General features: G+C 41.1%; 2 protein-coding genes across 2 annotated transcripts in view; both read left to right on the top strand.

Annotated features, from left to right (window-relative positions):
- The window catches only part of gabrr2a (gamma-aminobutyric acid type A receptor subunit rho2a), a 28,333-nt gene extending 20,954 nt beyond the window's left edge, over nucleotides 1-7,379 (top strand). Inside the window, exons 6-8 of the mRNA XM_028437826.1 lie at nucleotides 3,946-4,098; nucleotides 5,832-6,040; nucleotides 7,000-7,379. Coding sequence (XP_028293627.1) covers nucleotides 3,946-4,098; nucleotides 5,832-6,040; nucleotides 7,000-7,341 — 704 coding nt within the window. The 3' untranslated portion in view covers nucleotides 7,342-7,379. The remainder of the gene's footprint in view (nucleotides 1-3,945; nucleotides 4,099-5,831; nucleotides 6,041-6,999) is intronic.
- A 6,920-nt stretch (nucleotides 7,380-14,299) lies between these two features.
- Nucleotides 14,300-21,712, top strand: part of syne3 (spectrin repeat containing, nuclear envelope family member 3) — a 33,275-nt gene continuing 25,862 nt past the window's right edge. Inside the window, exons 1-3 of the mRNA XM_028438393.1 lie at nucleotides 14,300-14,558; nucleotides 20,750-20,900; nucleotides 20,979-21,151. Of these exons, the coding sequence (XP_028294194.1) occupies nucleotides 20,757-20,900; nucleotides 20,979-21,151 (317 nt within the window). The 5' untranslated portion in view covers nucleotides 14,300-14,558; nucleotides 20,750-20,756. The remainder of the gene's footprint in view (nucleotides 14,559-20,749; nucleotides 20,901-20,978; nucleotides 21,152-21,712) is intronic.

The following is a 21,712-nucleotide window of genomic DNA, read 5'->3' as shown; positions in this document are numbered from 1 at the left end:
CAAAGAGGATGCTATTGCAGTAGTAAAGACGGGATGTGATAAAGGCATGAATTAGAGTTTCAGTGGCAGGGAAGGAAAGTGAAGGATAGCGACGAGAGATGTTTTTGAGGTGAAAAAAGCGGTTTTCACGATTTTTTTGTTGTGGTGGTCGAAGGAAAGATTAACAAAAATGATACCAAGGTTACGGCACTGAGAGGCGGGACACAGGGTAGAGTTATCAATGGTGAGGTGAAAGTCAGAGGCTGTTTGGGTGAGGGAGTGTGGACCAATGAGGAGTATGTCTGATTTGTTACTGTTTAAGATCGGGAAGTTTTCTTGGAGCCATGTTTTGATATCAGAGAGACAGTTTGAAAGTGTGGAGTGGGTTTCATGGGTGATAGACTTAGTGGAGATGTATAATTGGACGTCGTCGGCGTAACAGTGAAAACGGAGACCATGACGACGAATGATTTGACCGAGGGCGAGGAGGTAGATGGTGAAGAGGAGAGGATCAACCACAGAGCCCTGGGGGACTCCTTGGGACAGGGGGCAGTGGAGGAGGAGCAGTTGTTGATGAAGATAAATTGTTTTCTGTTAGTGAGGTAGGACTGTAACCAGGTGAGGGCATCAGTGATATTGAGGAGGGATTTTAAGCGGGAAAATAGGATGGAGTGGTTGATGGTGTCGAAAGCAGCAGTGAGATCAAGAAGATCGAGAATTGAGAGTAGGCCGGAGTCAGATGAGAGGACGAGGTCGTTGGTGATTATAAGGAGGGCTGTTTCAGTGCTGTGTTAGGTGCGGTATCCAGATTGAAATTGTTCGAAAAGGTGATTATTGCTGAGATGGGATGTGATTTGTGAAGCAACAACGTGTTCCAGAACTTTTGACAGGAAGGGGATGTTGGAGATGTGTCGGAAGTTGCTCATGATGTTGGGGTTGAGACCAAGTTTTTTGATGACGGGGGTTACGGCAGCCAGCTTGAATGATGAAGGGACGGAGGGAAAGATGAGGGAGGAGTTGATGATTTTTGAGATGAGATTGGAGATGGTGGGGAAACAGGGCTTAACAAAGGTGGATGGGACAGGGTCAAGTACGCAGGTGGAAGTTTTCATGGTGGAGAGTATTTTTAACAGTTCAGCTGGGTGGACAGGTGTCAATTTGGAGAGATAATGAGTGGTAAGAGGGGCGGAGGCAGGTGAGGAGTGGGCGGGGGTGAGAGAAATATTCAAGGAACTGTAGAGGGTGTTAATTTTTGATTGGAAGAATGATAGGAAGGAGTTTCATTTGTCTGTGTTAAATGAGTGGGAAATGTTGTCACAGGTTTGAGGAGTTTGTTGACGGTGGAGAAGAGAGCCTTTTGGTTATTGGAACTGTTGTGGATAAGGTTAGAGTAGTAGTTAGAGCGGGCAATGTTGAGGGCAGTTTTATATAGTTGAAGGTAGTGTTGTGGTAGTCGAGACAGGTCTTGGTATTGAAACCAAATTTTAAAGGTCATCATTCAAAGGACCAAGCTTCAGAAGGAAATTGACTATCAAAGGACTCAACTCTCCCATTCAGCAAAGCAATGCTGTAACAAAATAACTCGCTCAGTCCCAAGTCAACTCTTCATCGTCTATAGAATGGGCCAATGCTGGGATTAACACACCCTGCCCCATCATCAAAGACTGAGAACCTGTGATCGTCGGAGTTGGTTGGACACTCCCCCCACCAATGAGTTGCGGGTTGGATACCACGATTACTGCCTGAACGATGCGGCAGCAACTGCAGACTGATCACATGTCTGCTGGAACACCTTCACCAAAAAAGACCCTGTTTCACAAGCCACGAGGATACCAAGCCATAAGACTGTTCACATGAAGTCCACCACAGCCTTTGGTGGTAGTGCTATATCACTTTAGCCTTGAACTTTGGCATGGGGGGGGGACAACTAGCAAATAGCCAACAAGCTTCTCCTTCGATAGGACAATACTAACCCCTCTATTTTCTGACTGTACGCTAGATTATTTTGTTTTCATTCATTCTCTGACACGCTTCGAGAAACACTTAAAAGAAGGTGTGCTCTAAGCAGACAGACCAGACATATAGTCACACACTCATAACTACGAGCTGAAACACAAGACCACCGTAACTCCACACAGAACCCTTCTGTTTGCCACATGAGACCATGTGTGTCCATCATTTATCTTTGCTTTTATTCATTATGTTGCTCATTTTATGTTTTTGCTTTTATGAGAAAGACAAACAAAAGGGAGGAAAATAGTGTTACTAATGGTTTTGTTTTTGTTTTCTTTTCTTTCGTTTTATTTTCTTGTTGAGGGGAGGCCCCCCACAATAGAAGATATGGTTACATCCGTTGAAGAAAGCCCTCTGTTGTGCTGCCTCAGCTTTTGGAGCTGAAGTTTTTATTTTATTTTTTTTATTGGCCATGATTTTTTTGAGCTCGCATGTTTTTCTTCTTTGTTATTTCCGAACGATTCTTCTTTTACCCTTTTGTTTTTACTCAATTTCAATTTCAGGAAAATGGAGACGGAGATTGAGGACTGCAGCCTCAACCAAGTTTACATTTTGACATTTTTTTGACCGATACCCTTGTAAACAATCTGTATCCTTACCCTTTTGAAGCTGCTTGCGACAGGCAGCCTAGTTCAACATTTATTGTTTTCATTTTGCGCGCCTTCTCCTTACCGCGTCAGACTGTCTTGCCGGCCCGAAGCCACTGGACAGCAGGGGGACCAAATTTTTTCCTGAGAAAACTGTCCTATTAGTTGCTATGAGTATGTAGGTAATTACTTTTCAAACAAGAAGTCTTTAAAAAAAGGATAAACCTTGCGAGGGGAAGCGCTCTTTGGGGATCTTTCCTTTCTGACATGCGAAACATGCAGAAAAGAAGTGCAAAAATCATGAGGAGAGATGGATTTCAGGTTTCTAAAACAAATGGTTTGCTTGTCCTTGGGGTGGAGGGTGGGGAGGTGGAGGTCCATGGTGATAGCCAGATAATCAGAGATGCAGAGGTCAGTACTGGAAAGTTGCTGGATGGTGAGACCGGTAGAGCAGACTAAATCCAGGGTGTGGCCATGGGTGTGTGTGGGGAAGTTGACTTGCTGAGTGAAGTTGTGGCAGTCCAGTAGAGCAAAGAATTCAGAGGCATGGGGGAAGTTTGTGTTGTCCAGATGGAAGTTGAAATCGCTGAGGAGGAGAATTGAAGGTGAGATGGGTGAGAGCTGTGTGATAAAATCAGATAGATTGGAGAAAAAAGATGGGTTTAGGCGGGCGGTAAATGACTACAATGATGAGGGGGGAAGGACCGGGGAGTTTGAAGGTGATGTGTTTGAATGACTGAAAGGATGTTGTGGAAATAGTGCTGATGTTGAGGGCTTTTTTATGAACGAGGCTACGCCACCGCCCCGGCCAGTGAGACGGGGCTGTTCAATGTAAGTGTAACCAGGGGGAGTGGCTTGGTTTAGTGAGAAATAGTCTAGAGGTTTATGCCAGGTTTCAGTGATGCAGAGGAAGTCCAGGTTATTGTCAGTTATGAATTAATGTAGGATGAGTGCTTTATTGTTAAGTGAACGGGTGTTAGGGAGAGCCAGTTTCAGTATTTCAGCGTTGCGGGTGGCTGTGAGGAACGAGGGAGTGGACGGAGATTGGGATTGGGCTGTTTTATACGTTTTGTGTCATTTTTGTAGGGTTTAGGGGCCCTGGCTGTGATTATGGACTGAATGGGAAAGGTGTGAGCTGAGGGATGTAGTAACGGGTGGAGCCTGTAGGAGGAGCTGTGGCAGGAGGACGGTGCTTTGGTGGGGCACAGTAGAGTATGGTGAAGGAGATGGTGTGTGTTTGAGAAAAATAAGAAACATGTTGAAACAACCAAAGAAAACACAGCTGAATACAGTATTTAATGGCTGGGATAAACAAACCCTGGGAAGTTTTATTTTTGCTTTAAAATGTTTGCTTTTTTTTCTGCAGGCTGGTACAATCGTCTCTACATCAACTTCACATTACGACGCCACATCTTCTTCTTCCTGCTGCAGACGTACTTCCCTGCCACACTGATGGTGATGCTCTCATGGGTTTCCTTTTGGATCGACCGCCGGGCTGTGCCTGCCAGAGTGTCACTGGGTAAACCTTTAGAACGCAGAGTTAAGCATCACATGTGTCCTAATCATGCATTACATTTCCAACCACTGTGCATGGAAAGATGTCCAGGTGTATCTTTGGAAATTACCCATTTCTAACTTATTTGGTCATAAAACATTTAGACAGTAAAGTGTTAGCATTGTTGGGGGTCTGAACCAGAGGTGTAAAGAGTTCAGATACTGTATATTCTACTAAAGTGGAAATAATGTTACTTGATTAAAATTGTACTAAAGTACTAGTAAGTCACACATAAAATAATCAAATACAAGTAAAAACTAGCTCAATTAAATAGTACTCAAAGTAAAAGTTACTAGTTACTTTTACCCCTGATGTTTATTTTTGGTAATAAATCTTGCCACGGTTCCCTTGCATACAGTAAACATCTCATGTATAAACATAAAAAGGAACTTAATTTACTTTCTACAAAGGCATCTGTATAAAAGAAAAGATTTGTCAAAATGTACAATTCTTTTTTAAAATAAAATAACACCAATGAATTCAATAGCTAGAGAGAGAGATCGAGGCAAAATGGTGATCCAAGCAAGCAGAATTTGTCATTGCTTGAGTAAAATTTATTTTTGTGTTTGCAAAATTAGTTTATGCTCGCGTGAAGTTTACTTTTCGTCATGCAAAATGAATGTTGATGCGCTTGGAGCTTTGTGTGTCGACACAGAGGGCTGCGTGTTGCTGCTACGTCGACATGACCCACGAACATAAATCACACTGAGTTTGTACTTTTCACTGATTTCACTCCATGCTCTGTCTCATCATCTGCTTAGAAGACACTTTAGTGCTCAGATCTATTCAAATATGGCCGCTCCACGACGTTAGCATTACCAGACAAGCCCACGCTGACCGCGGTGTTTGTTCGCGTCATCACAACATTCTGTTTTGGTGACCAGACTTTGGTGCATCGCTTGGAATAATTAATACAAGAAACAAAACAAATTTGACTAGCGTATGGGAGCCATTATTAATAAATAGATCCTAAGAATGTAGTGAAGAGTATAGACGTTGTTTTTAGAATGAAAAACAGACTGAAATAAATGAAACATCACTGTAAAATTGTGTGTTTTAAAATAAGTATTGCAAGGATGAGGTGGTGAATGTGGACACTAAGTTGCACTGCAGTCTTTTCCTCCTGCTGTCCAAAGCAGAGACCTGCATTAAGAGACTGGGGACTAATATGCCCTTTTGAAAAAGCTGTGGACTGTGAACTGTAGACGGATGCATAGGAGGGTTTTTACCGTCAGTGAATGGTTGACTCCTGTTCCTGGTATGATACCTCCTCACTCTACCACACATTCAATTAAGGCTTGATTCAGATCTTTCTGTGTAAACCCCAAAATAAACATCCTCCATTGTTTAGTTGCAACTTTCAGTGAAAACGTCAGAAATGTGTTGGAAGTCACTTTGTCAGAGATTTTGGGACAAACGCACAAAATCACAGTAAGAATTAGGTAAAAGCACTTCTATGCATCGTTTATAGGACTCCACATCCCACAATGCAATGCACCAAACTTTATCAACAATGCCAGCCTTCTACATTTGTAGTTGCTTAATTGATCTAACAGGCAGACACTATAACTATTTGATCAAAAAATATTTAAATAGCATCAGTCCACCTGTAATCCATAGAATAAAACCATTTGAGAGTGACTGGATGAGCTGAGTATCTAAAGTCTTTGTCCTAACATTGGGGTTCTTGATTTCAGGGATCACCACTGTCCTCACAATGTCCACTATCATCACTGGAGTCAATGCGTCAATGCCTCGAGTGTCCTACATCAAGGCTGTGGACATCTACCTCTGGGTTAGCTTTGTCTTTGTCTTCCTGTCGGTGTTGGAATATGCTGCTGTTAACTACCTGTCCACCGTCCAGGACCGCAGGGAGCGCAAAAAGAGAGAGAGAGCGCGCTCGCAGGTTGGTTTGTAATTTAGAACTACCAGAAGAAAGATAAGAAAGGGGTAACAGACCGGTCTGGGAATCGGAGATTAACCAGCTTTCAGTGCGTGTGCTTCAGTGAATTTGCTGCTGTTCGGTGCTCTCAGGGTTATATACCGTATGTTGCTGATAGCGGTAGTCAAAACATATGAGAGCCTCCTCAGACTTGGTGAGAGCTATCAGTGTGCTGTGGTATCTGACCTACTAAGGGCAGCCTGAGCAGAACTGACCAGGAGAGAGTTCTGTAATTACATATCAATCTGGTTCTCTGACCGGGAGTCGAATCCGGGCCGCGGCAGTGGGAGCGCTGAATCCTAACCACGAGACCACCAGGTTTAGTTTAGCTTGATTGGACAAATCACGGCCACAAGTTTTTTGGGCCTACTGCTTAGTGTCGGGGGTGGTTTTGGCTTCCTTGTCTTTGCAGGATTTTGCTGTTTGTCTGGCATACGTGTCAGGGAGACAGTGATTGGCTGTAATGGGTAATTGGAAATATAGAACAAAATAGGAAATGGAGATCACAGGTAGTGGTAATATGTTAATGTGGGGGTTTGGTGTTTAGTGATTCTGTAATTCATACAGGGTATTGATATGTAGTTACAAAACTCTCTCCGGGTCAGTTTTAAGCACAACACACTGATAGCACACACCAAGGTCTCGGCCTGAGGAGGCTCCGCTATGTTCTGACTATCGCTATCAGTAGCATATATAAGCCTGAAAGCACTGAGCAGCAGCAGATTCACTGAGGCACACATACTGACAGCAGGTTAACCAGTCTGTCCCCCCAAACTGTTTGACAATAAACCCTGTGTCAGCATCTGACCAGCAACCCTAAATCTTCACGCTGTCTCATTCATCAAAACTTCCACAACAATAGGGTACACAAATATCAAGAATGCCCAGAGTTTCTAATGTTTGTTTTTGTTGTGTCCTGCCAGTCGTTGCCCTGTACTTGTGGTATCTCCCAAACACGGACCATGAATATGTTGGACGATAACTACAGCGAGGCTGACACCAACAGTCTTGCCGGCTACACTGAGGAGCCCATGCTGCCCATTGAGGAGCAGGAAGAGATGCAAGAGGTCCCTGAGAAAGCAGAGCACATGGTGGTTCACCTGTCGGTCAGCAGTGAGTCCACCACCACCAATATCAAGAAAAAGAAGAGCTTACGAACTCTCAACATCATTCAGAACACACACGCCATTGACAAATACTCCCGAATGATTTTCCCAGGATCGTACATCTGCTTCAACCTTATTTACTGGTCAGTCTACTGCTGAAGTTCACACGGACCTGATCTAAGGCCTGAGACACCAACACGCACAGACTTTTTGAATGCACCGTCAATGCAAACTATAGAACGGATTATAAATGAATTACAGAATGTGACAGAATCCTCAGAACCAAGACTTTACAACATTGGGACTGATTTGAAGAATGTCCTTATCACTTGCTTCTTCAAGCAGATATTTGAATGTTTTCTAGCATTTGCTACAGATTATTGAGGCTGAACAGTTAGTTACAGAAAGACCATATAAATATGCCACATATAGAGATGGGGGGAAAGTGGAGAACTTTCAAATCTCAGGGTTAGAATTCAAACAGCAGCAGGATACAAGAGGTGAAGAAGAGACTGGTTTTGATGAGAGTTGACAATGATGACTGTTGTTTTAATTGGCTTTGCCCTCTGTTTATAATCTCATGTTAATGTTAGAATCTGTGTTCATGGCCCTTTAATGCACACTTGTAAACACTTGTAAATGTGGCGCTAAAATCAGTGTGAAAGACCTTTACTCTAACCTCCAACAAATATGAATGTACCAACCAAATTCTTCCTGTAGTTATTCCCACCTTATCTGCAGCTCTTTGATGTCTGGCTTTAACCAACAGCTTTAAATATGCTCGGAACAACATTTAGTTTGCCACCAACCTGTTATAATGGAGGAAAGGTGTTTTAATGTTTTCTAATGCAGGTAGGACCTATGCTGATATCCTGAATAAAAACATGGCAACAGCTCCCTTAATGAGCATCAACATGTCTTTAGATTCAGCTTTAGTTTTAACCGCTCACTTACTTCAAATATTGGCTTTTCTTTTCCTAGATGAGATTTGCTTTATCATAAAAGATTCAAATCTCTGTGGTTTTGTTTGATCAAGTAAACGTTATGTCGACTCAATGAAACATGGTAAAGAGTAATGTTAAAAATCAACTACCAAAAAGCTGTTGATTGTGTGTTTATTCTTGATTGTTGTCTGTACAGCTGAAATGAAGAAAAGTTTGACAATAAAGCTGGTGTGTCTCTTTTTACATATATCATCATATTGTTCCAGTCTGCTTCAGTGAACAAATACAGTTCAGTTCAAGGTGGAATATTTACGTAGTAGCACAAAGCAAACAGGGTGTTTTCACATATCTCGCCCCCTGGACTCTGTACGGTTGAGGCGGTAAATCTGCAACATTGCTGCATTTTTATTTGGTCTGGTCTGCTTTCACTCAAGCTCTTCGCGACGCACACCAAACTTTCTAAAAAAAACATCACGTGGGCAAATCGGCTGGTCGCCTATGGATCTGCTTCTTGGAAGAAAACAACACTTTGGTCAGAAAAATACATTTTCCAAAGGAAATCCTAAAACAAATCCCCTCAGGAACTTGACGAATGATAATTCAAAATAACCCATAATCACATGATCCCACAACTCACGCGTATGCACTACATAAGCACAGAAATGACGGTGCTATCTTGCCTGTAAGCGCTCCTAGGCGTCATACCACCGGTAAGGATTTTATCTTGTGTGAAGATGTGAGAATGTATGCGGAGATGAAACACATTGCAGTCAAGTGTGCACCCATGGCTGACTATCTTAACAATTTGGGGAAGAGAGAGAAGTGAAATAAATTAATGATGTGGGCGTAATACGGAAGAGAGTGTGGAAATGTTTGTGAAGTGTATGTTTGTGCGCTAGGTGTGCGTGTGTCTGTTGTTGCAATGATTGTGTGATTGCTGTATGCCGCTGCTCAGTCACTGATGGAGTTGCTCCGTCACAATTGCGTTTCAGGGTCATGTCCTATATTTGATCCCACTTCCTATATAAACCGCGCCAGGCTTTGCTTGTGGTAAACCAAGACCCACATTTTACAGAGGACCAGACTTTGCTTGTTTAGTCCGCACCAAACTGTGAGTGAGCTTTCACACCATCATAAACAGACTGGACTATCAGAGGAAACCTGCGGAGAAAACTCATTTCAGCCGCTTGTACCTGTAATCTTGTTCTTTCAGTCATGACCCAAAGCTTATGACTATAGGTGAACGTCGGAACGTAGATCGACGGGTAAATCGCGACGGATTGGTGCAGACGCCACACCAGTCTGCCTGTCGATCTCTCGCTCCTTCCTTTCCTCACTCGTGAACAAGACCCAGAGGTACTTGAACTCCTCCACTTGGTGCAGGATCTCATCCCCAAACCAGAGAAGGCACTCCACATTTTTCCGGTCAAGAACCATGGACTTGGATTTGGAGGTGCTGATTCTCATCCCGGCCAGGGATACTATGGTATGCAGTGGTGAAATGCTGCTTTTTTGTTTACTTTTTGTATAAATATTGTTTAGTTTTTTGTTTTATTTTACTCATTTAGTATATTTTTATTATAAATACTGTGTGTGTGTGTGTGTGTGTGTGTGTGTGTGTGTGTGTGTGTGTGTGTGTGTGTGTGTGTGTGTGTGTGTGTGTGTGTACATCCATCTCCTCCATGCACGCCCACCAGCCGTGTGTGTCTACATCCATTTACTCCGTGCACACGCATCAGCCGTGTGTGTGTGTCTACATCCATCTCCTCCATGCACACGCATCAGCCGTGTGTGTGTGTGTGTGTCTACATCCATCTACTCCGTGCACACGCATCAGCCGTGTGTGTGTGTCTACATCCATCTACTGCGTGCACGCGCATCAGCCGTGTGTGTGTGTCTACATCCATCTACTCCGTGCACACGCATCAGCCGTGTATGTGTGTGTGTCTACATCCATCTACTCTGTGCACGCGCATCAGCCGTGTGTGTGTCTACATCCATCTACTCCGTGCATGCGCATCAGCCGTGTGTGTGTGTCTACATCCATCTACTCTGTGCACGCGCATCAGCCGTGTGTGTGTCTACATCCATCTACTCCGTGCATGCACATCAGCCGTGTGTGTCTACATCCATCCACTCCGTGCACGCGCATCAGCCGTGTGTGTGTCTACATCCATCTACTCCGTGCACGCGCATCAGCCGTGTGTGTGTCTACATCCATCTACTCCGTGCACGTGCATCAGCCGTGTGTTGTCCAATTGTCTTTTTGTGTATTTTTTGTATAACTGTTTTTGGTTGCCATTATAGAGTGATTCTGGAGTCATTTTGTGTACTTTTTGTATAAATATTGTTTAGTTTTTTGTTTTTATTTTACTGATTTAGTATATTTTGATTATAAATAAATAAATACCGTGTGTGTGTTCCCGTGAAATGTTTGAGACGCTGATAACAAAACTCCATAGACATTGTAGTACCAATCAGAAAAGTAACAAAACGGCGCAAAACAAAACGTAAAGCTGCAAACTACATGAGTGAGTAAGTAAATTAAAGTATAATGAACAATTCGGCTGGATTTATTTAAAAAACAAAAAATAATTTTTAACCTTGAGTGGTCAGAGCTTAGCTTCCATGCACGGCACCACAGAGAATCCGCAGTTTTTCCAGATAAAACTTTAGACTTAAATTAAACCACGTAGGCCATATCATCAAGGATCTAAAACGAGCACACAGCACTAACATATGAAGACGGTGCAACTGCTAATGCTAACAAAACAATGACAGGGACGTCTTATCACACTTTTTAGCGTTATTTACAGCTTACAGAAGTGCTCTGTTTGTCGTCTCCAAAGATAGAAGGAATTGAACCCTCAATCAGACAAAGTCTTTCTGTAAATCCTTCTTTATACTGGTGGAGGTTGATGAAGCAGTCATCCTTGAAGTGCTTCACACACACAAAAATGACCTTACCCACAGATGTGGGTACATTTCCGTAAAAATAAAACTCAACCAGACACTTTGAAAAGGTTCTGATGCTGGGAGACGGTGTAATGAAGCGTGTGGGTTACTACATCCAACAACCAAACATTTTGACTTATCCTCTCGTAACTTCAGCATCCTTGAGCTTGGACTACAAAATAAAAGCGAGAAATAAAAATGGCGGATTGCTCGAAGTGTTGGACCTGGAGTCGATGTCTTAATTTGGCAGTTCCGCTGACGTAATTGTTCAAAAAACATAATAGAGAATCGAAAAATCGAAACAGATTGAAAAATGTGACCAAAACAGAATATAAAGATATCTACGGAGCACCTGAAGAGATTAATTTGAACTTTTCTGTGCTTCTAAACACTCTAAATATACATCAAAATGCATTTAAGGCCTAAAAAAGTGGATTTAGCATGATATGTCCCCTTTAAGAATTGAAAGAGGTATAAGGTAGGGGTGTGCTCTTTCAGGCATGTTCAGCCATCTACAATGAACCCTTGCTTTGTAAGTCGTGCTCCTCAATTCAGAGGCTGGTACTACCACACTGTCAGAGAGCTTTTGTTGTTTAAACCTATGCTGATGACATTAATTTAATGATAAAAACCCAAAGTGAAATTGTGACAGAATAGCCCCGTCAGCTAGTGCGACGGGGCTATTCCACGACGCTAACACACACGTACATGCACACTCACTCAGACCAGCTTTCCCTTCCCGCTCCATCCGTTTACCACTGTCTTCAGGTTTCTTTTCGTCAGCCACCGCAGCCGCCATGGGTGCACACTTGGCTGCTGCTCAAGCCTTTTTCCATCCATAGTTTCTCCGAGTTGCAAACATTTCTCCAGTATACACCACTCATCCATACACTGCGTCTTCCGCATTATATTGCGTCATATGCAGGGCATATATGAGTGATGTCACGGGACGTCATGTGACTTTACGGTTTCAGTACAGAATTAGTTTATTTTCTCTTTTGGGGAATTTTGAGTCTTTAGTAAATATATTATTGTTGTTAGTTCTTTTTGTAATTTTTTAAAATTAGTTATCGTGTGATTTGGTTTCTGTGCGTAGAGAGACTGTTGGTTTTCTTTCTTTTCATTGTGTTGGGGGAGGGGCCTCAGGCTATATAAGAGGCCTTCAGCACTACAGGAGCAGTGTGTGAACTGAGTACATGGCAGGTACCAACTCCTGGGAAAAGACGAAGCAGGCTGTAAATATTGTAAATATTGTACAAAGAATTGCACTTGGATCTGGTGTTGGCAAAGTCATCTTTTTGCACTTTTTGGGCGGACCTGCACAATAATTTCACCCAAACACGAGTCTGACTTAGCCATATCCTTTTTTTTTGTATCGCACCCACTACAGAAATAAACTTTTAAAGAAAATTGTAAAGGAATTCAGCAAAATGTCATCTTCAAAGGTTAACTAAGGAAAAGAGTGAGGGCCAGGCACTTGGGTTTAGATCCACTTACATGCCTAAACTACCAGCAGGATTAGTTTGGAATAGGAACAGTTTTAAATATCTTGGAGTGTTTCTCGGGGATGAGGCCACCGTACAGAAAAACTTGGAGGGGGTGGTAGAAAAAGGGGAAAGAAAAATGGAGATGGTTGTTACCACAATAAATAGGGTCCTGATTATAATCAATCTGGTCTCCTGTTGTCTTTGGCACAAAGTGGCATATCTAGAGCCCCCTGCTGGTCTCCTTAAACAACTACATTCTATAATGCCGGATTTCTTTTGGGACAGTCAACGCGGAGCCGTAGCTGTAAATTCTATGGTGTCATTAATCCACAAGTTTTCAAATGAATGCTTTTAATGTGGATCCATTGAAAATATTGTACACTGTTTTTTGGAGTGTGACAGACTGACAGAACTGTTTGAAGTTTTTAAAAAAAAAAAAAAAAAATGTATTTGTTTTTAAAGAAGTGTGGTCACAAACTGTTTTTATATTTGAAGCAGGTTACAGGAAAGAAAATGCAGTAAAATGGAAACTCTTAAACTTCATACGTGGACAGACTAAGCTTGCGATTTAATAGGAAAACTTAAGAAGAGGAAAGAGGTGAAGGAGCTGTTTGTGTCCATGGTGAGAGCCAGAGTGTAGGTGGACTTTAGCTTCTATAAAGCAATGAAGAATTGTGAAGAGTTTACAAGATTAAGGTGCTATGAAGAAAATAGCTGTTCTGTGGTTGACAAGAAACTCATTTTTAGTCATTTATTTTAAATGTGAGTTGATATTATAGAAAAGTTTTGAATCGTGTTGCAGAAAATTCACTGATTTGTGAAACTGTTTAATAAAGTGTATTTTTTAAAAACAAATCTCTCTCTCTCGCTCTCTCTCTTCCATGGCGCAGCCCTAGGGATACACGTACCCCCATTTGAGAATAACTGATGTAAAGTACACTGAATGGCCTTGTGTATGAAATGTTCTATCGGATACAAAGGTCGCGTTCCTAACCTTTTTTTGGATCGCGACCCCATTTCGTTTCCACCACTAAAAAAAAATATATCACAAATCACTACGGAAAGTCATAATTATGAGTTAGTAAATTCACAATAATGAGATAGAAAACCATAATTATGAGAAAAAAGTCATAATTATGAAATAGAAAGTCATAATTATGAAATAGAAAGTCATAATTCTCAGATAGAAAGTCAAAATTTTGAGAAAGAAAGTCATAATTATGAGAAATTAGAATTCTTATGTACAGTGGAGAAGAAACGTGACTGAATCATTTTGCAATTAATACTTATTTATGTACTTCCACTATGTTCTACACTATGCACCATGTGTTGAATTCTAAGAACTGAATAAACAGCAAAAATATGTGTTTTGAATTAATTATTATTCAAAATGTAAGAAAATATAACAGTCAATGTCGGTAGACTAAAGCAAATGCTCACTGTGTATCTCGAAATTATGACTTTACTAATTCAAAATTATGACTTTCTATCTCGGAATTCTGTCTAGCCGTGGTGATTATTATTATTATTTTTTAGTGGTTTCCATACTACAATTTTCTGATATATATATAGCTATATGGATTTTCTAAAATCAGTTTTTGATCTTATTTGTTGCAGCGCTTCAAACACAGAATGACACGTTTGAGAAAGTCAAAGTAAAAAAGGGGGGAAAAAAGAAAGAAAAAGAAAAAAGAGAAAGTGAAAGTGTAGAAACCAGATTGTGTTGTGTCTCCACCAATAGCATTTCTCGGGTTGTTTTTTTCCGTGCGGTCCTTGAAGGCAGCGCGCAGAGCTGCGTGTGCTTCCTGTTTGTCTGAAGTTTCCCTCATTAATGTCACACATTAGCTTCAGAACAAGCTCGCACTGATTTTCCTCCAAACACCAACGGACGTTTGTTTCCACGGAGAGCCGAGCCTAGGCAGCCTGTCCCGGGTCACCGTCCTCCAGGAACACCCGCTCTGTGGACTGTGGAGAGTTTTACTGTAAACCAGTGAGTAATAAACCCTCTCATCACATGCAAAGCTCACTTATATGTTGGAATCCTTCAACATCTTGGACTTATTTATGCAAACAAACATGTTTGACTTCATAGAGTTAGCATGACACGACTTCCGTCTGAGCTTCTTAAAGAGAAACGGATCAAAGTTAAAGATAATCGTTGTTAAATCCACTTTGCTGCTAAAACACTGTTTTATAGCATTATTAGCAGAAAGCATTCATCTTGAAATCAAAGAATTAGGTGAGATTTTGTGTAATGTCATCAAATGTGAGACAGTAAATAAGAAATACAGTGAACGATATGATTGGATGAGAACGCTGTCAGTCAAAGCTCTTGCTATTCCATTGGCTGGTGAACACAGGTGAAGTCACCGGCCGCCATCTTGGTACTCTCTCGGTTTCATTTGCCTATAATTTTACTGAACAAACGTTCAGAATGGGAGGGATTCTCTAAAAGTCAGTGGAAACAATGGAGATATAAAAAATTACTGTAACAACACTGATCTGAAGCTGGTTTTTAATGACGTCATTGATCATTATAGACTCTGATCATATGTGTTATAGATCACAATAGTTTTATTTGTCCAGCTAGAGTTTAAAACAATAAAAGGAATGTGACATGGTGGATGGTGCAAACCAGAAACATAATAATAATAATAATAATAATAATAATAATAATAATAATAATAATAATAATACATATAAAGGATGGATCCTATATATATATATATACACACATATTGGATATATACACAATAGATCATTGGTTCTCGAACTTTTTTGGCTCAGGTACCCCTTTGTCCGACTTTCACATTTTGCTTAGAAAAAAATACTGTAAATATAGAGAATGATAATGGAATGAACGAGTGATGACACACATTTTAAAGAATCTCGTTTTGTAAATAAATGGAAATAAACAGTATTTATTGCAGTGGTTCCCAACCTTTTTTTGGATCATGACCCCATTTTAATTTTAAGAATAATTGGCGACCCCAAAGATATATTTTTTTTCTCCAATTAGTTTTTGATGATGTTTGAGCTCAGGTATTTCTTATTTTAATGGCATTTTAGTTTAACTAGGTTTGTATTTCACAAAGTGAAAGTATAGAAATGCATTTGTTTAACATTGTTTTAGTTAAAAAAAAACTAATAATAATAGTTAAAAAATTTCTAAAATTTATTTTAGTTTTTCAGAAATTTCAGGTGACCCCAAAGTTGAAAAACACTGATTTAGTGGCTCCTGAATAGATTTATTTCTATAGTTTTTTAAAAAATCATTTTCAATCAATCTCATGCCTGGGGTGAGACCAACACTCTCTCACTCTCTCAATTACCCCTAGAGGTACACGTACCCCCATATGTAAGGCTTTGTAAGATTTTTGAGGTTTTTTCAACTATTTAACTGCAATCATGTGATATACGCTATTTTTTGTTGAGTTTCATTTACACGATGATTCACATTTTCTCTGTCATTTCTACTTTCTCCTGTGGGCCGAATCGGATGCTTCAAAGGGCCGGATTTGGCCCCAGGGCCATAAGTTTGACACATGGTCTAAGTGACACAGAAACATAAAACACAATTAGTGCTCCGTGAACTCTGCTCAGAAAACGCTTTAGTGCTCAGATGTAGTGAAATACAGTCGCTCTGAGTCCATGGACAAGTTGGCCCGCTTCCAGACAAGCACGCACGCTTACAACAGTGTTTACTTGCATCATTACAACATCCTGTTTTGGTCGCCTTGTTTCAGTGAGTAAAGTGCTTCAGCTGGAAACTGAAAATGCACTTTTGGGCCATTTTTGGCTCCGTGACCCTGAAAAAACAGGAACAAGGGGGTCTGAGGATGGGTGGCTGAAATGTCGATGCATCACTATTTGGAATCCTTTTGTGTGTTTGTTTTGGGGTCTTCCATTGTCCCATGTGTCCTATTCTAACTGTGTGTACTCATAAATGAAATGGCTGATTACCTGAGAAATGATTTTTCATAGATTGAACACAGGAATGCTGCGTCCCTCACCTACATGTTAAAATCTGCATCTGAGAATGTGTAGGAGTACCAACAGGGTGGGGCGGGGCCTCACCTCACCGTTATCTTAATAGAGCTCAGTGGGTGGAGCTAGCTGTTCACACACATATGACACTTTATGTTGGAGTTCCAATCCAAACACAACCATTGGAGCACGAGTTAAAAATACTACAGAAGTCAGAAACTGTGTGTTTTATGTGTTGTTGTGCTCTCGTTCATCTGAGACTCAACCAGCCTGAGGAGACGGAATGCTGTGGTGGGAAAAATGAGTCACTGTGGAAAATTCCCCATGCTGCTGCTTCTAATGTTTCTCTGTTACTAAACTGCTAGACATTATGCTAGGGCTGAACGTTTTTCAGGTGAAAATGGGACAATTCACCTAAAAATCACAAGCTGTTTGAAATGAGAGGCTATGGCACATACGTGGCAAACACACATCCCTCATTCTTTTGTTATTAACACACAAAAAGCAGCAACAATACGAAAAATTACCCCTTAAATCTCACAAAAATAGCGATCTGCAATATGAACTAAAAAAAATATCCCAATAATTTCTGGGAGGGGGAGAGAGGGATCTGAGAGTCACGGACTGCACCTTTAACCAAATAGCGCTCTGTTGTATCGCAGCACACCAGCTTCAGGTAGCTGAGACGAGAATCGCCGTCTCTGTGTGTGTGAGGGCTGGGGGCGGGAGCGGCGGTGGTGCACACTGTGGAGGCTCCGCTGCGTAGTTGCCGTGAACAGCGCTCTGCTCCAGAGAATAAGAAGTTGTTGACAACAAACTTGTGGCATTTTTGGCCCGTGGAACAAGGTTTTTAGGGGCATTCTTGGCTAAATTGAGGGACAAATGGCCCGTGGTCCTCACTAATTTCCGTCATGGACATTTATCATTTCTATCGTGGGATGACATATTGTTACCGGTCAGAATGTTTTTGACGATATAACGTGAAGGACAATATATCGTACATTCTTACACAAAAATAAACAAAATGACTCCAAAAAGACACAAACTCTTTGTTGTTTCCTGTGTAATGCTCTGTTTGGTCCTTATTCTCATGCTAGCATGAACGTTCATCATGTGACAATCACAGTTTGGTGATCAAAGTCGCCCTCCTCTGATTGAAAGTCTTTGATGTTTTAGAGCAGGGGTGCCAGGTTGAAATTGGTCAGGGGGCCTGAATTTTTTCAAGTACCCTAACCCTAAAAATGTAACATTGTTCCATCCATACAAGGAGCTTACATTTATAAATTAGAAGTGCAACAAAACAGACAAAACACGTCCTATAAATAACACGTGTAAACTGTAAGTTACTTTGATCATATTTATTGAAGGCTTGCACATGAAAACATGCCAGTGCATAATTAGGCCAATTAAAAGAAGGCCAGGCCCAGTAGGCCTAAATGAGTCAGGGAAAGTAAGTTCCAGAATAAAGTCATCCAACAATAGACCAAGTGACTGAATATCCAGTAGGAATTAGTAAAACAAAAAGGTTCTTGAAAAATAGCTAAATATGCTCTATCTTAAAATATTACATTGGCTCAATAACAGATGACACATTAACTTTGCCAGTCATCACCAGTAAGCTCCACCCACATTTCCACACACCCATGCTTATGGCACTAGCCTACTGTACAGCCTACATCAGTCAACCCCACCCCTTTTATTCCCTCCCACCCATATCACACAGGATTATGTTAAACTTCTTCAGCTGCCTTTTACTTGAAGTCAGACACTTTTTAACTTTCACCAGCTGAGCTCAGCAGTAGCTGAAGATTAAAGCTCCCATATTATGCTATTTTCACCCATCTCCATTTGTTCTAAGAACCCCAACAACAGTATTTGAGCTTTATTTTCCCAAAGCCGCCTGTTTTCTGGAGTTTTAGCCTCTGAAAAGTGACTTTCTGACCAATTCTGTAAGTGGGCGTGTCTATAGACGCGTACTCCACATCTGACTCCACACAACAATTGATCACTAGCGACTTTCTTTTGCTATTCACATATTCTTGTTTTGGTTTTCAGCCAAAAAACTTCACATTACAGTAAAACACATGGATATTTAGGCGGATATTGTGATTGTGAGTCAGAAAAACACTGTTTTATGAAGCGTATGCTCCGTGCAGCAACAGCAGCTGAGTCAGCTGCTTCAACACTTACCGGAGCTGCTACATTATTGCGTTATTGTCATCATCTCATGTAGAGATTACAGGAATAGTCCATTCAAGGTGATAGTCAGAACCGCTGAGTCACATTGTTGCCAGATTCATGGTTTGTGTTTGGGTTCTAAGATGTGATATGGCTGGGAATCGTCCTTCTGATCTGGAAACACTGATTCCCAATTTCACGTGTGACGTCACAAATGTAGAAAATTTGAAATGGGGAAATTTTCTCTGTTATCATCAGACTTACACAGACCATAAGCAAACGACTGCGTGGTTTTATTTCACATTCTGTGTGCTGGTGGACCCAAAAACATAAAACATTAGATAAAAAATAAATAACTAAAATGCTCTCCCATATCGACCATGGGCCGGATGTGATGTACTATCGGGCCGTAACCATGGCACCTCTGTTTTAGAGAATGAACAGAGTTCACAGAGCTGCTTTGACTTCACCTCAGAGATAAATATGCTGTAATACTCATTTAACCACATGATGGTGGAACTGGTTTATCCCCAGTGGGATCAGACTCAAGGATGGTGCATAAAGGTCAAAGGTCAAAAGAAAAGAAAGGAGAAAAGGATGAATAAAAAGTCAAAAATCAGATGACAGATAATTCCAGTATGAATTATTCATTCATTTCCTGGAAACCTGAACACCTGCAAACAAACAAGTTCAAACCTGTGTCTGAGTGTTCAAACACATGGAATGAGAACTAACAACATTGTCAAATGTTACTAAGACTTTTCTTTTTCTGACATTTCCTTTAGTTGTGATTTCATTTCAGTAATGTTTTAGTGTTTTTCTACCAAAGATTGATTATTTCACACATAAATATGTACAAAGTTGATTATACATTGGGTCGGTGGGAGGAGGGGTTACAGATAGACTGTTTATTTATTATTTATTTCTGTACATTCTGTTTCTTCTTTTATATCCTCTATATTCTCTGTTCATATATTATTTCAACCATGTGAGCTGTTTCTCTTTTCTTTTCTTTCTGTAAATCTACTGGAATATTAGATGTTGCTTTCCCAAGGATCAATGAAGTTTATCTAATCTAATCTAATCTCATTAACTTCTGAGAAGCCTAACGAGGGAACTAGTTTGACCAACTCAACTCCCCTCAGCCTGTCTCAGTGTGTGGGTACAACTCCCCTCAGCCTGTCTCAGTGTGTGGGTTCGACTCCTCTCAGCCTGTCTCAGTGTGTGGGTTCGACTCCCCTCAGCATGTCTCTATGTGTGGGTTCGACTCCTCTCAGCCTGTCTCTATGTGTGGGTTCAACTCCTCTCAGCCTGTCTCTATGTGTGGGTTCGACTCCCCTCAGCATGTCTCAGTGTGTGGGTTCGACTCCCCTCAGCATGTCTCAGTGTGTGGGTTCGACTCCCCTCAGCATGTCTCAGTGTGTGGGTTCGACTCCCCTCAGCATGTCTCAGTGTGTGGGTTTGACTCCCCTCAGCCTGTCTGTATGTGTGGGTTCGACTCCTCTCAGCCTGTCTCTATGTGTGGGTTCGACTCCCCTCCGCCTGTCTCAGTGTGTGGGTTCGACTCCCCTCCGCCTGTCTCTATGTGTGGGTTCGACTCCCCTCCGCCTGTCTCAGTGTGTGGGTTTGACTCCCCTCAGCCTGTCTCTATGTGTGGGTTCGACTCCCCTCCGCCTAACTAAATACACCAATAGAACTCTTAACATTAATAATTATATTATATCCTTGTCCTATTATATTGGCTTTTTATTTGTAAACCTATTGCGTTCTACCTCTCCCATGCACTTGCTATTATAATTATTATTACCTTTTTTGTTATATATTCATACATCCGAATGGATGTTTTTTATATTCCTTCTTTTTCCTTTTAATGGCTACTCTAAAGTGCTAAAAAAAAATCAACCGATGGCCGATCTTGAAAAAAGTCCAGACGACATATCGGTCGACCTCTACAGTGTACACTACCTCATGAACCTGCCAAAGTGTTTCACCTTTGTTATTTTCTGTCAAATGCAGAGCAGCCATGACACAGCAGCAGCAGCTGGAGTTCACACAGCAGATGGAAGTGGCCATGTCCTGGATGCGTGCTGTCCATGAGGGGCTGAAGGCCAACGACAGCACCGATGGGCCCCTGAAAGCCTTGGAAGCACGGCTCAGGGAGACCGAGGTAGGAGACACATTATGTCCTCTCTGTTCATACAAGCATTCACATCCTTTTGTCTTTGTCCTGTCGAACATCATCTAGAGAATTCATCAGTCGCAGCATGAAGGTCTTCTAAAGCTGGACATGGCGCTGATGGCGGCAGAAAGTATTCTGCAAAGTGAAGACGAGAACCTGAAGAACATCACACAAGCTAAGATCAAAGAGCTGAAGAACCTGTGGGAGGAGACGTGCACCTACATCGTCCACTGCCATAGGTGCTGCTTCCTTCCTCACATCCTGCACAGGATGAAAAATACAGGGAGTGCATGTGAAGCTGTTCATACATAGATCTGTTTAACATAATATATGTCGATAATCATTTCAGAACGTTACCCACCCCTTATAGATTTGAGAATATCTGCTCACCTTGAAAGTCATTTCTTGTTACATCATCTTTTGCATGACCTGCATGTTCTATGATGGCATTTCTATGTGCACCAATCATGCCTGTAGCATGTAGCCAAAAAGTCCATCTTTAATTTCATTATTCATATTATATATATATATATATATATATATGTATTATTTCTATAGTTAATATAGTTTTCTTTAAAGCATGTGAACACTATATGCTTTAGCACTAATCTTAAAGAGAGCTTGGAAATTTGATTTATTTTTGGAAGTTAAGTCCAATTTTAGTTATAAAGCACATTTAAAACAATAAAAATGACACAGAATAAATACATAAATAAAATAATAAATAAGAGAACACAGACAAAAACCTGAGTTAAAGCCAAAATGTCAAAGTACGTTTTTGGTTGCAGTTTAAAAAGTGA

The sequence above is a fragment of the Gouania willdenowi genome, chromosome 22, assembly GCF_900634775.1.
Source record: "Gouania willdenowi chromosome 22, fGouWil2.1, whole genome shotgun sequence".
Taxonomy (NCBI): Eukaryota; Metazoa; Chordata; class Actinopteri; order Blenniiformes; family Gobiesocidae; genus Gouania; species Gouania willdenowi.
Note: the sequence above shows the minus strand (reverse complement) of the source record. Positions and strands in the feature narration are given on the sequence as shown.